Raw genomic sequence first — 15000 nt, forward strand, 5'->3', positions numbered from 1 at the left:
AAGGCTACACGGGGGATCATTGTCTTTATCTTTGTTGTGTGTCTGTGTGACTGTCTATGTGTGTGACTGTGTGTGTGACTGTGTGTGTGTGTGTGTGTCTGTGTGTGTGTCTGTGTGTGTGTCTGTGTGTGTGTCTGTGTGTGTCTGTGTGTGTGTGTGTCTGTGTGTGTGTCTGTGTGTGTGTGTGTCTGTGTGTGTGTCTGTGTGTGTGTCTGTGTGTCTGTGTGTGTCTGTGTGTGTGTGTGTGTGTGTCTGTGTGTGTGTGTGTCTGTGTCTGTGTGTGTGTCTGTGTGTCTGTGTGTGTGTGCGTGTGAGAACAGCACAGAAGCTGACCGGCCAATCAGCTGGGGACCAGGGCGGTGCCGGTCACCTCATCAAAATCGTACGCCAGTCGCCTCCCCGTCACTCTTCTACAGCTGCAGCAGCTGCTACTGCTGCTGCTACTGCTGCTGCTACTGCTGCTGCTACTGCTGCTGCAGCTGCTACTGCTGCTGCAGCAGTAGCTGCTGCAGCTGCTGCAGCTACTGCTGCTGCCAATGTGCCGTGGTTGCTGTTGTCGTGAACTTCACTCACTCAGTCGCTCCCCCTCCTCCTCCTCCTCCACCCGTGTTGAGGACCGATTCACTGTCTCACCACCGCCGCCACCACCGCCACCACCACCGCCACCACCACCGCCACGCTGTGTTCAATCATCAACACCACCATACTGCAGATCACAACGACACACTCACTCACTCAACCACCCACTCACTCACTCAACCACCCACTCACTCACTCAACCACCCACTCACTCACTCAACCACCCACTCACTCACTCAACCACCCACTCACTCACTCACTCACGCAACCACCCACTCACTCACTCAACCACTCACTCACTCACTCAACCACCCACTCACTCACTCACTCACTCAACCACCCACTCACTCACTCAACCACTCACTCACTCACTCAACCACCCACTCACTCACTCAACCACCCACTCACTCACTCAACCACCCACTCACTCACTCAACCACCCACTCACTCACTCAACCACCCACTCACTCACTCACTCACGCAACCACCCATCCACTCACTCAGTCACTCAACCACCCATCCACTCACTCACCCCATCCACTCACTCACTCACTCAATCACCCACTCACTCACTCACGCAACCACCCATCCACTCACTCAACCACCCATCCACTCACTCACTCAACCACCCACTCACTCACTCACTCACGCAACCACCCATCCACTCACTCACTCACTCAACCACCCATCCACTCACTCACCCCATCCACTCAACCACCCATCCACTCACTCACCCCATCCACTCACTCACTCACTCAATCACCCACTCACTCACTCACGCAACCACCCATCCACTCACTCAACCACCCATTCACTCACTCATTCAACCACCCACCCACTCACTCACTCACGCAACCACCCATCCACTCACTCACCCCATCCACTCACTCAATCACCCACTCACTCACTCACTCACGCAACCACCCATCCACTCACTCACTCAACCACCCACTCACTCACTCACTCACCCATCCACTCACTCACTCAACCACCCACTCACCCATCCACTCACTCACCCCATCCACTCACTCACTCACTCACGCAACCACCCACCCATCCACTCACTCACTCAACCATCCATCCACTCACTCACTCACCCATCCACTCACTCAACCTTCCATCCACTCACTCACTCACTCAACCACCCACTCAACCACCCATCCACTCACTCAGCCATCCACTCACTCACTCAACCACCCATCCACTCCCTCAACCACTCATCCACTCACTCACTCAACCACCCATCCACTCACTCACTCACTCAACCATCCACTCACTCACGCAACCATCCATCCACTCACTCAAACATCCACTCACTCATCCACTCACTCACTCACTCAACCACCCACTCACCACACACCCACTCACCACTCACCCACTCACTCACTCACTCACCCACTTCACCACTCACCCACTCAGCATCATAATACATATTAAGATATTAAAATCGTGAATGAGTATTGTTGATGTCGTCATCATTACGAGTGTTGTTGTTGTTGATGTCGTCATCATTACGAGTGTTGTTGTTGTTGTTGTTGTCATCATCATTACGAGTGTGTTGTTGTTGTTGATGTCGTCATCATTACGAGTGTTGTTGTTGATGTCGTCATCATTACGAGTGTTGTTGTTGTTGTTGATGTCGTCATCATTACGAGTGTTGTTGTTGTTGTTGTTGATGTCGTCATCATTACGAGTGTGTTGTTGTTGTTGATGTCGTCATCATTACGAGTGTTGTTGTTGTTGATGTCGTCATCATTACGAGTGTTGTTGTTGATGTCGTCATCATTACGAGTGTTGTTGATGTCGTCATCATTACGAGTGTTGTTGTTGTCGTCATCATTACGAGTGTTGTTGTTGTTGATGTCGTCATCATTACGAGTGTTGTTGTTGTTGATGTCGTCATCATTACGAGTGTTGTTGATGTCGTCATCATTACGAGTGTTGTTGTTGTTGATGTCGTCATCATTACGAGTGTTGTTGTTGATGTCGTCATCATTACGAGTGTTGTTGATGTCGTCATCATTACGAGTGTTGTTGATGTCGTCATCATTACGAGTGTTGTTGTTGTTGATGTCGTCATCATTACGAGTGTTGTTGTTGTTGTCGTCATCATTACGAGTGTTGTTGTTGTTGTCGTCATCATTACGAGTGTTGTTGTTGATGTCGTCATCATTACGAGTGTTGTTGTTGATGTCGTCATCATTACGAGTGTTGTTGATGTCGTCATCATTACGAGTGTTGTTGTTGTTGTCGTCATCATTACGAGTGTTGTTGTTGATGTCGTCATCATTACGAGTGTTGTTGATGTCGTCATCATCACGAGTGTTGTTGTTGTTGTCGTCATCATTACGAGTGTTGTTGTTGTTGTCGTCATCATTACGAGTGTTGTTGTTGATGTCGTCATCATTACGAGTGTTGTTGTTGTCGTCATCATCACGAGTGTTGTTGTTGTCGTCATCATTACGAGTGTTGTTGATGTCGTCATCATTACGAGTGTTGTTGTTGTCGTCATCATCACGAGTGTTGTTGTTGATGTCGTCATCATTACGAGTGTTGTTGTTGTCGTCATCATTACGAGTGTTGTTGTTGTCGTCATCATCACGAGTGTTGTTGTTGTTGTCGTCATCATTACGAGTGTTGTTGTTGTCGTCATCATTACGAGTGTTGTTGTTGTCGTCATCATCACGAGTGTTGTTGTTGTTGTCGTCATCATTACGAGTGTTGTTGATGTCGTCATCATTACGAGTGTTGTTGTTGTCGTCATCATCACGAGTGTTGTTGTTGATGTCGTCATCATTACGAGTGTTGTTGTTGTCGTCATCATTACGAGTGTTGTTGATGTCGTCATCATTACGAGTGTTGTTGTTGATGTCGTCATCATTACGAGTGTTGTTGATGTCGTCATCATTACGAGTGTTGTTGTTGATGTCGTCATCATCACGAGTGTTGTTGTTGATGTCGTCATCATCACGAGTGTTGTTGATGTCGTCATCATTACGAGTGTTGTTGATGTCGTCATCATTACGAGTGTTGTTGTTGATGTCGTCATCATTACGAGTGTTGTTGATGTCGTCATCATTACGAGTGTTGTTGTTGATGTCGTCATCATCACGAGTGTTGTTGTTGATGTCGTCATCATCACGAGTGTTGTTGATGTCGTCATCATTACGAGTGTTGTTGATGTCGTCATCATTACGAGTGTTGTTGATGTCGTCATCATTACGAGTGTTGTTGATGTCGTCATCATTACGAGTGTTGTTGTTGTCGTCATCATTACGAGTGTTGTTGTTGTTGTCGTCATCATTACGAGTGTTGTTGATGTCGTCATCATTACGAGTGTTGTTGTTGATGTCGTCATCATTACGAGTGTTGTTGTTGTTGTCGTCATCATTACGAGTGTTGTTGTTGATGTCGTCATCATTACGAGTGTTGTTGATGTCGTCATCATTACGAGTGTTGTTGATGTCGTCATCATTACGAGTGTTGTTGATGTCGTCATCATTACGAGTGTTGTTGTTGATGTCGTCATCATTACGAGTGTTGTTGTTGTTGTCGTCATCATTACGAGTGTTGTTGTTGTCGTCATCATTACGAGTGCTGTTGTTGTCGTCATCATCACGAGTGTTGCTGTTGATGTCGTCATCATCACGAGTGTTGCTGTTGATGTCGTCATCATCACGAGTGTTGTTGTTGATGTCGTCATCATCACGAGTGTTGCTGTTGATGTCGTCATCATCACGAGTGTTGTTGTTGTTGTCGTCATCATTACGAGTGTTGTTGATGTCGTCATCATTACGAGTGCTGTTGTTGTCGTCATCATCACGAGTGTTGCTGTTGATGTCGTCATCATCACGAGTGTTGTTGTTGATGTCGTCATCATCACGAGTGTTGTTGTTGATGTCGTCATCATCACGAGTGTTGCTGTTGATGTCGTCATCATCACGAGTGTTGTTGTTGTTGTCGTCATCATTACGAGTGTTGTTGTTGTTGTCGTCATCATCACGAGTGTTGCTGTTGATGTCGTCATCATTACGAGTGTTGCTGTTGATGTCGTCATCATTACGAGTGTTGTTGTTGTTGTCGTCATCATCACGAGTGTTGTTGTTGTTGTCGTCATCATTACGAGTGTTGTTGTTGTCGTCATCATTACGAGTGTTGTTGATGTCGTCATCATTACGAGTGTTGTTGATGTCGTCATCATTACGAGTGTTGTTGATGTCGTCATCATTACGAGTGTTGTTGATGTCGTCATCATTACGAGTGTTGTTGTTGTTGATGTCGTCATCATTACGAGTGTTGTTGTTGTTGTCGTCATCATCACGAGTGTTGTTGTTGATGTCGTCATCATTACGAGTGTTGTTGTTGATGTCGTCATCATTACGAGTGTTGTTGTTGATGTCGTCATCATCACGAGTGTTGTTGATGTCGTCATCATTACGAGTGTTGTTGTTGATGTCGTCATCATCACGAGTGTTGTTGATGTCGTCATCATCACGAGTGTTGTTGTTGATGTCGTCATCATTACGAGTGTTGTTGATGTCGTCATCATTACGAGTGTTGTTGTTGATGTCGTCATCATTACGAGTGTTGTTGATGTCGTCATCATTACGAGTGTTGTTGTTGATGTCGTCATCATCACGAGTGTTGTTGATGTCGTCATCATCACGAGTGTTGTTGTTGATGTCGTCATCATTACGAGTGTTGTTGTTGTCGTCATCATCACGAGTGTTGTTGTTGATGTCGTCATCATTACGAGTGTTGTTGTTGTTGTTGTCGTCATCATTACGAGTGTTGTTGATGTCGTCATCATCACGAGTGTTGTTGTTGTCGTCATCATTACGAGTGTTGTTGTTGATGTCGTCATCATTACGAGTGTTGTTGTTGTTGTCGTCATCATTACGAGTGTTGTTGATGTCGTCATCATCACGAGTGTTGTTGTTGTCGTCATCATTACGAGTGTTGTTGTTGATGTCGTCATCATCACGAGTGTTGTTGATGTCGTCATCATCACGAGTGTTGTTGTTGATGTCGTCATCATCACGAGTGTTGTTGTTGTCGTCATCATTACGAGTGTTGTTGTTGATGTCGTCATCATCACGAGTGTTGTTGTTGTCGTCATCATTACGAGTGTTGTTGTTGATGTCGTCATCATTACGAGTGTTGTTGTTGTCGTCATCATCACGAGTGTTGTTGTTGTCGTCATCATTACGAGTGTTGTTGTTGTTGTCGTCATCATTACGAGTGTTGTTGATGTCGTCATCATTACGAGTGTTGTTGTTGTCGTCATCATCACGAGTGTTGTTGTTGTCGTCATCATTACGAGTGTTGTTGTTGTTGTCGTCATCATTACGAGTGTTGTTGATGTCGTCATCATCACGAGTGTTGTTGATGTCGTCATCATTACGAGTGTTGTTGTTGTTGTCGTCATCATTACGAGTGTTGTTGATGTCGTCATCATCACGAGTGTTGTTGTTGTCGTCATCATTACGAGTGTTGTTGTTGATGTCGTCATCATCACGAGTGTTGTTGATGTCGTCATCATCACGAGTGTTGTTGTTGATGTCGTCATCATTACGAGTGTTGTTGTTGTCGTCATCATCACGAGTGTTGTTGTTGTCGTCATCATTACGAGTGTTGTTGTTGATGTCGTCATCATCACGAGTGTTGTTGTTGTTGTCGTCATCATCACGAGTGTTGTTGTTGTTGTCGTCATCATCACGAGTGTTGTTGATGTCGTCATCATTACGAGTGTTGTTGTTGATGTCGTCATCATCACGAGTGTTGTTGTTGATGTCGTCATCATCACGAGTGTTGTTGTTGTTGTCGTCATCATCACGAGTGTTGTTGTTGTTGTCGTCATCATCACGAGTGTTGTTGTTGTTGTCGTCATCATTACGAGTGTTGTTGTTGTTGTCGTCATCATCACGAGTGTTGTTGTTGATGTCGTCATCATCACGAGTGTTGTTGATGTTGTCGTCATCATTACGAGTGTTGTTGTTGATGTCGTCATCATCACGAGTGTTGTTGTTGATGTCGTCATCATTACGAGTGTTGTTGTTGATGTCGTCATCATTACGAGTGTTGTTGTTGATGTCGTCATCATTACGAGTGTTGTTGTTGTCGTCATCATCACGAGTGTTGTTGTTGTCGTCATCATCACGAGTGTTGTTGTTGTTGTCGTCATCATCACGAGTGTTGTTGTTGATGTCGTCATCATTACGAGTGTTGCTGTTGATGTCGTCATCATCACGAGTGTTGTTGTTGATGTCGTCATCATTACGAGTGTTGTTGTTGTCGTCATCATTACGAGTGTTGTTGTTGATGTCGTCATCATTACGAGTGTTGCTGTTGATGTCGTCATCATTACGAGTGTTGTTGTTGTCGTCATCATTACGAGTGTTGTTGTTGATGTCGTCATCATTACGAGTTTTGCTGTTGATGTCGTCATCATTACGAGTGTTGTTGTTGATGTCGTCATCATTACGAGTGTTGTTGATGTCGTCATCATTACGAGTGTTGTTGATGTCGTCATCATTACGAGTGTTGTTGATGTCGTCATCATTACGAGTGTTGTTGTTGATGTCGTCATCATTACGAGTGTTGTTGTTGTTGTTGTCGTCATCATCACGAGTGTTGTTGTTGTTGTCGTCATCATCACGAGTGTTGTTGTTGATGTCGTCATCATTACGAGTGTTGTTGTTGATGTCGTCATCATTACGAGTGTTGTTGTTGTTGTTGTCGTCATCATCACGAGTGTTGTTGTTGTTGTCGTCATCATCACGAGTGTTGTTGTTGATGTCGTCATCATCACGAGTGTTGTTGTTGTTGTCGTCATCATCACGAGTGTTGTTGTTGTTGTCGTCATCATCACGAGTGTTGTTGTTGATGTCGTCATCATTACGAGTGTTGTTGTTGTTGTCGTCATCATTACGAGTGTTGTTGTTGATGTCGTCATCATTACGAGTGTTGTTGTTGTCGTCATCATCACGAGTGTTGTTGTTGATGTCGTCATCATTACGAGTGTTGTTGTTGTTGTCGTCATCATCACGAGTGTTGTTGTTGTTGTCGTCATCATTACGAGTGTTGTTGTTGTTGTCGTCATCATCACGAGTGTTGTTGTTGATGTCGTCATCATTACGAGTGTTGTTGTTGTTGTCGTCATCATTACGAGTGTTGTTGTTGATGTCGTCATCATTACGAGTGTTGTTGTTGTCGTCATCATCACGAGTGTTGTTGTTGATGTCGTCATCATTACGAGTGTTGTTGTTGATGTCGTCATCATCACGAGTGTTGTTGTTGATGTCGTCATCATTACGAGTGTTGTTGTTGATGTCGTCATCATTACGAGTGTTGTTGTTGTTGTCGTCATCATTACGAGTGTTGTTGTTGTTGTCGTCATCATTACGAGTGTTGTTGTTGTTGTCGTCATCATTACGAGTGTTGTTGTTGATGTCGTCATCATTACGAGTGTTGTTGTTGTTGTCGTCATCATTACGAGTGTTGTTGTTGATGTCGTCATCATTACGAGTGTTGTTGTTGTTGTCGTCATCATTACGAGTGTTGTTGATGTCGTCATCATTACGAGTGTTGTTGATGTTGTCGTCATCATTACGAGTGTTGTTGTTGATGTCGTCATCATCACGAGTGTTGTTGTTGTCGTCATCATTACGAGTGTTGTTGATGTCGTCATCATTACGAGTGTTGTTGTTGTCGTCATCATCACGAGTGTTGTTGTTGTCGTCATCATCACGAGTGTTGTTGATGTCGTCATCATTACGAGTGTTGTTGATGTTGTCGTCATCATTACGAGTGTTGTTGTTGTCGTCATCATCACGAGTGTTGTTGTTGTCGTCATCATTACGAGTGTTGTTGATGTCGTCATCATTACGAGTGTTGTTGTTGTTGTCGTCATCATCACGAGTGTTGTTGTTGTCGTCATCATTACGAGTGTTGTTGATGTCGTCATCATTACGAGTGTTGTTGTTGATGTCGTCATCATCACGAGTGTTGTTGTTGTCGTCATCATCACGAGTGTTGTTGTTGTCGTCATCATTACGAGTGTTGTTGTTGTTGTCGTCATCATCACGAGTGTTGTTGTTGTTGTCGTCATCATCACGAGTGTTGTTGTTGTCGTCATCATTACGAGTGTTGTTGTTGTTGTCGTCATCATCACGAGTGTTGTTGTTGTTGTCGTCATCATTACGAGTGTTGCTGTTGATGTCGTCATCATTACGAGTGTTGTTGTTGTTGTCGTCATCATTACGAGTGTTGTTGTTGTTGTCGTCATCATCACGAGTGTTGTTGATGTCGTCATCATCACGAGTGTTGTTGTTGTTGTCATCATTACGAGTGTTGTTGTTGTCGTCATCATTACGAGTGTTGTTGTTGTCGTCATCATTACGAGTGTTGTTGTTGTCGTCATCATCACGAGTGTTGTTGTTGTCGTCATCATTACGAGTGTTGTTGTTGTCGTCATCATCACGAGTGTTGTTGTTGATGTCGTCATCATTACGAGTGTTGTTGTTGTCGTCATCATCACGAGTGTTGTTGTTGTCGTCATCATTACGAGTGTTGTTGTTGTCGTCATCATTACGAGTGTTGTTGTTGTTGTCGTCATCATTACGAGTGTTGTTGTTGTCGTCATCATCACGAGTGTTGTTGTTGTCGTCATCATTACGAGTGTTGTTGTTGTCGTCATCATTACGAGTGTTGTTGTTGTTGTCGTCATCATTACGAGTGTTGTTGTTGTCGTCATCATCACGAGTGTTGTTGTTGTCGTCATCATTACGAGTGTTGTTGTTGTCGTCATCATTACGAGTGTTGTTGTTGTCGTCATCATTACGAGTGTTGTTGTTGTCGTCATCATTACGAGTGTTGTTGTTGTCGTCATCATCACGAGTGTTGTTGTTGATGTCGTCATCATTACGAGTGTTGTTGTTGTCGTCATCATCACGAGTGTTGTTGATGTCGTCATCATTACGAGTGTTGTTGTTGTCGTCATCATCACGAGTGTTGTTGATGTCGTCATCATTACGAGTGTTGCTGTTGATGTCGTCATCATTACGAGTGTTGTTGTTGTTGTCGTCATCATTACGAGTGTTGTTGTTGTTGTCGTCATCATTACGAGTGTTGTTGATGTCGTCATCATCACGAGTGTTGTTGTTGTTGTCGTCATCATCACGAGTGTTGTTGTTGATGTCGTCATCATTACGAGTGTTGTTGATGTCGTCATCATTACGAGTGTTGTTGTTGTTGTCGTCATCATTACGAGTGTTGTTGTTGTTGTCGTCATCATTACGAGTGTTGTTGATGTCGTCATCATTACGAGTGTTGTTGTTGATGTCGTCATCATTACGAGTGTTGTTGTTGATGTCGTCATCATCACGAGTGTTGTTGTTGATGTCGTCATCATTACGAGTGTGTTGTTGTTGTTGATGTCGTCATCATTACGAGTGTTGTTGTTGATGTCGTCATCATCACGAGTGTTGTTGTTGTCGTCATCATTACGAGTGTTGTTGTTGATGTCGTCATCATTACGAGTGTTGTTGTTGATGTCGTCATCATTACGAGTGTTGTTGTTGATGTCGTCATCATCACGAGTGTTGTTGTTGATGTCGTCATCATTACGAGTGTTGTTGTTGTTGTCGTCATCATTACGAGTGTGTTGTTGTCGTCATCATTACGAGTGTTGTTGTTGATGTCGTCATCATCACGAGTGTTGTTGTTGATGTCGTCATCATTACGAGTGTTGTTGTTGATGTCGTCATCATTACGAGTGTTGTTGTTGATGTCGTCATCATTACGAGTGTTGTTGTTGATGTCGTCATCATTACGAGTGTTGTTGTTGTTGTCGTCATCATTACGAGTGTGTTGTTGTCGTCATCATTACGAGTGTTGTTGTTGATGTCGTCATCATCACGAGTGTTGTTGTTGATGTCGTCATCATTACGAGTGTTGTTGTTGATGTCGTCATCATTACGAGTGTTGTTGTTGTTGTCGTCATCATCACGAGTGTTGTTGATGTCGTCATCATTACGAGTGTTGTTGATGTCGTCATCATTACGAGTGTTGTTGTTGTCGTCATCATTACGAGTGTTGTTGTTGTCGTCATCATTACGAGTGTTGTTGATGTCGTCATCATTACGAGTGTTGTTGATGTCGTCATCATTACGAGTGTTGTTGTTGTCGTCATCATCACGAGTGTTGTTGATGTCGTCATCATTACGAGTGTTGTTGATGTCGTCATCATTACGAGTGTTGTTGTTGTCGTCATCATTACGAGTGTTGTTGATGTCGTCATCATTACGAGTGTTGTTGATGTCGTCATCATTACGAGTGTTGTTGATGTCGTCATCATTACGAGTGTTGTTGTTGATGTCGTCATCATTACGAGTGTTGTTGTTGTTGTCATCATTACGAGTGTTGTTGTTGTTGTCGTCATCATTACGAGTGTTGTTGTTGTTGTCATCATTACGAGTGTTGTTGTTGTTGTCGTCATCATTACGAGTGTTGTTGTTGTTGTCATCATTACGAGTGTTGTTGTTGTCGTCATCATTACGAGTGTTGTTGTTGTCGTCATCATTACGAGTGTTGTTGTTGTCGTCATCATTACGAGTGTTGTTGTTGTTGTCATCATCACGAGTGTTGTTGTTGATGTCGTCATCATTACGAGTGTTGTTGATGTCGTCATCATTACGAGTGTTGTTGATGTCGTCATCATTACGAGTGTTGTTGATGTCGTCATCATCACGAGTGTTGTTGATGTCGTCATCATTACGAGTGTTGTTGTTGATGTCGTCATCATTACGAGTGTTGTTGATGTCGTCATCATTACGAGTGTTGTTGTTGTTGTCGTCATCATTACGAGTGTTGTTGTTGATGTCGTCATCATTACGAGTGTTGTTGTTGTCGTCATCATCACGAGTGTTGTTGATGTCGTCATCATTACGAGTGTTGTTGTTGATGTCGTCATCATTACGAGTGTTGTTGATGTCGTCATCATCACGAGTGTTGTTGTTGTTGTCGTCATCATTACGAGTGTTGTTGATGTCGTCATCATTACGAGTGTTGTTGTTGTTGTCGTCATCATTACGAGTGTTGATGATGTCGTCATCATTACGAGTGTTGTTGTTGATGTCGTCATCATCACGAGTGTTGTTGATGTCGTCATCATCACGAGTGTTGTTGTTGATGTCGTCATCATTACGAGTGTTGTTGATGTCGTCATCATTACGAGTGTTGTTGTTGATGTCGTCATCATCACGAGTGTTGTTGTTGATGTCGTCATCATTACGAGTGTTGTTGTTGTTGTCGTCATCATTACGAGTGTTGATGATGTCGTCATCATTACGAGTGTTGTTGATGTCGTCATCATCACGAGTGTTGTTGATGTCGTCATCATCACGAGTGTTGTTGTTGTTGTCGTCATCATTACGAGTGTTGTTGTCGTCATCATTACGAGTGTTGTTGATGTCGTCATCATTACGAGTGTTGTTGATGTCGTCATCATTACGAGTGTTGATGATGTCGTCATCATTACGAGTGTTGTTGTCGTCATCATTACGAGTGTTGTTGTTGTTGTCGTCATCATTACGAGTGTTGTTGATGTCGTCATCATTACGAGTGTTGTTGTTGATGTCGTCATCATTACGAGTGTTGTTGATGTCGTCATCATTACGAGTGTTGTTGTTGATGTCGTCATCATTACGAGTGTTGTTGATGTCGTCATCATTACGAGTGTTGTTGTTGATGTCGTCATCATCACGAGTGTTGTTGTTGTCGTCATCATTACGAGTGTTGTTGTTGATGTCGTCATCATCACGAGTGTTGTTGTTGATGTCGTCATCATTACGAGTGTTGTTGATGTCGTCATCATTACGAGTGTTGTTGTTGATGTCGTCATCATTACGAGTGTTGTTGATGTCGTCATCATCACGAGTGTTGTTGTTGATGTCGTCATCATTACGAGTGTTGTTGATGTCGTCATCATTACGAGTGTTGTTGTTGTTGATGTCGTCATCATTACGAGTGTGTTGTTGTCGTCATCATTACGAGTGTTGTTGTTGTCGTCATCATTACGAGTGTTGTTGTTGTCGTCATCATTACGAGTGTTGTTGATGTCGTCATCATCACGAGTGTTGTTGTTGATGTCGTCATCATTACGAGTGTTGTTGTTGATGTCGTCATCATTACGAGTGTTGTTGATGTCGTCATCATTACGAGTGTTGTTGTTGTCGTCATCATCACGAGTGTTGTTGATGTCGTCATCATCACGAGTGTTGTTGATGTCGTCATCATTACGAGTGTTGTTGATGTCGTCATCATTACGAGTGTTGTTGTTGTCGTCATCATTACGAGTGTTGTTGATGTCGTCATCATTACGAGTGTTGTTGTTGTCGTCATCATTACGAGTGTTGTTGTTGTCGTCATCATTACGAGTGTTGTTGATGTCGTCATCATTACGAGTGTTGTTGATGTCGTCATCATTACGAGTGTTGTTGATGTCGTCATCATTACGAGTGTTGTTGTTGATGTCGTCATCATTACGAGTGTTGTTGTTGTTGTTGATGTCGTCATCACGAGTGTTGTTGATGTTGTCGTCATCATTACGAGTGTTGTTGATGTCGTCATCATTACGAGTGTTGTTGTTGATGTCGTCATCATTACGAGTGTTGTTGATGTCGTCATCATTACGAGTGTTGTTGTTGTCGTCATCATTACGAGTGTTGTTGTTGTCGTCATCATCACGAGTGTTGTTGTTGATGTCGTCATCATTACGAGTGTTGTTGATGTCGTCATCATTACGAGTGTTGTTGTTGTCGTCATCATTACGAGTGTTGTTGTTGTCGTCATCATCACGAGTGTTGTTGTTGATGTCGTCATCATTACGAGTGTGTTGTTGTTGTTGATGTCGTCATCATTACGAGTGTTGTTGTTGTTGTTGATGTCGTCATCACGAGTGTTGTTGTTGATGTCGTCATCATTACGAGTGTTGTTGTTGTTGTTGTTGTCATCATTACGAGTGTTGTTGTTGTTGTCATCATTACGAGTGTGTTGTTGTTGATGTCGTCATCATTACGAGTGTGTTGTTGTTGATGTCATCATTACGAGTGTTGTTGTTGTTGTTGTCATCATTACGAGTGTGTTGTTGTTGATGTCGTCATCATTACGAGTGTGTTGTTGTTGTTGTTGTCATCATTACGAGTGTGTTGTTGTTGATGTCGTCATCATTACGAGTGTGTTGTTGTTGTTGATGTCACAGTGAGTTTGTGATGTTGCCCCACCAGGGTCCAAAGGAAGGCCCCATCTACACCGAGCTGAATTTCTATCAGAGAGTAGCAAGGCCAGACATCGGTTAGTGTGTCTCCACGTGTGTCTCCACGTGTGTCTCCACGTGTGTCTCCACGTGTGTCTCCACGTGTGTCTCCACGTGTGTCTCCACGTGTGTCTCCACGTGTGTCTCCACGTGTGTCTCCACGTGTGTCTCCACGTGTGTCTCCACGTGTGTCTCCACGTGTGTCTCCACGTGTGTCTCTCCCCCGTGTCTCTCCCCCCGCGTTTCTCCCCCGTGTCTCTCCCCCCGTGTCTCTCCCCCCGCGTCTCTCCCCCGTGTCTCTCCCCCCGCGTCTCTCCCCCGTGTCTCTCCCCCCGCGTCTCTCCCCCCGTGTCTCTCCCCCGTGTGTCTCCCCCCGCGTCTCTCCCCCCGTGTCTCTCCCCCCGCGTCTCTCCCCCGTGTCTCTCCCCCGTGTCTCTCCCCCGTGTCTCTCCCCCCGTGTCTCTCCCCCGCGTCTCTCCCCCCGTGTCTCTCCCCCCGTGTCTCTCCCCCGTGTCTCTCCCCCCGTGTCTCTTCCCCGTGTCTCTCCCCCCGTGTCTCTCCCCCCGTGTCTCTCCCCCCGTGTCTCTCCCCCGTGTCTCTCCCCCCGTGTCTCTCCCCCCGCGTCTCTCCCCCCGCGTCTCTCCCCCGCGTCTCTCCCCCGTGTGTCTCCCCCCGCGTCTCTCCCCCCGCGTCTCTCCCCCCGCGTCTCTCCCCCCGCGTCTCTCCCCCGTGTCTCTCCCCCCGTGTCTCTTCCCCGTGTCTCTCCCCCCGCGTCTCTCCCCCGCGTCTCTCCCCCCGTGTCTCTCCCCCCGTGTCTCTCCCCCGTGTCTCTCCCCCCGTGTCTCTTCCCCGTGTCTCTCCCCCCGTGTCTCTCCCCCCGTGTCTCTCCCCCCGTGTCTCTCCCCCGTGTCTCTCCCCCCGTGTCTCTCCCCCCGCGTCTCTCCCCCCGCGTCTCTCCCCCCGCGTCTCTACCCCCGTGTCTCTCCCCCGTGTCTCTCCCCCGTGTCTCTCCCCCCCCGTCTCCCCCCCCGCGTCTCTCCCCCCGCGTCTCTCCCCCCGCGTCTCTCCCCCGTGTCTCTCCCCGTGTCTCTCCCCGTGTCTCCCCC

General features: G+C 45.2%; 1 protein-coding gene across 1 annotated transcript in view; it reads left to right on the forward strand.

The window, feature by feature from the left end:
- Positions 1–15000, forward strand: part of LOC144741216 (uncharacterized) — a gene marked incomplete at its 3' end in the record, with an annotated part of 46435 nt that overhangs the window by 25543 nt on the left and 5892 nt on the right. The window contains exons 5-6 of the mRNA XM_078623814.1: positions 321–382; positions 13866–13932. Coding sequence (XP_078479940.1) covers positions 321–382; positions 13866–13932 — 129 coding nt within the window. The remainder of the gene's footprint in view (positions 1–320; positions 383–13865; positions 13933–15000) is intronic.

This window comes from Lampetra planeri, unplaced genomic scaffold (assembly GCF_965212315.1).
Source record: "Lampetra planeri unplaced genomic scaffold, kcLamPlan1.2.h2 scaffold_473, whole genome shotgun sequence".
NCBI lineage: Eukaryota > Metazoa > Chordata > Hyperoartia > Petromyzontiformes > Petromyzontidae > Lampetra > Lampetra planeri.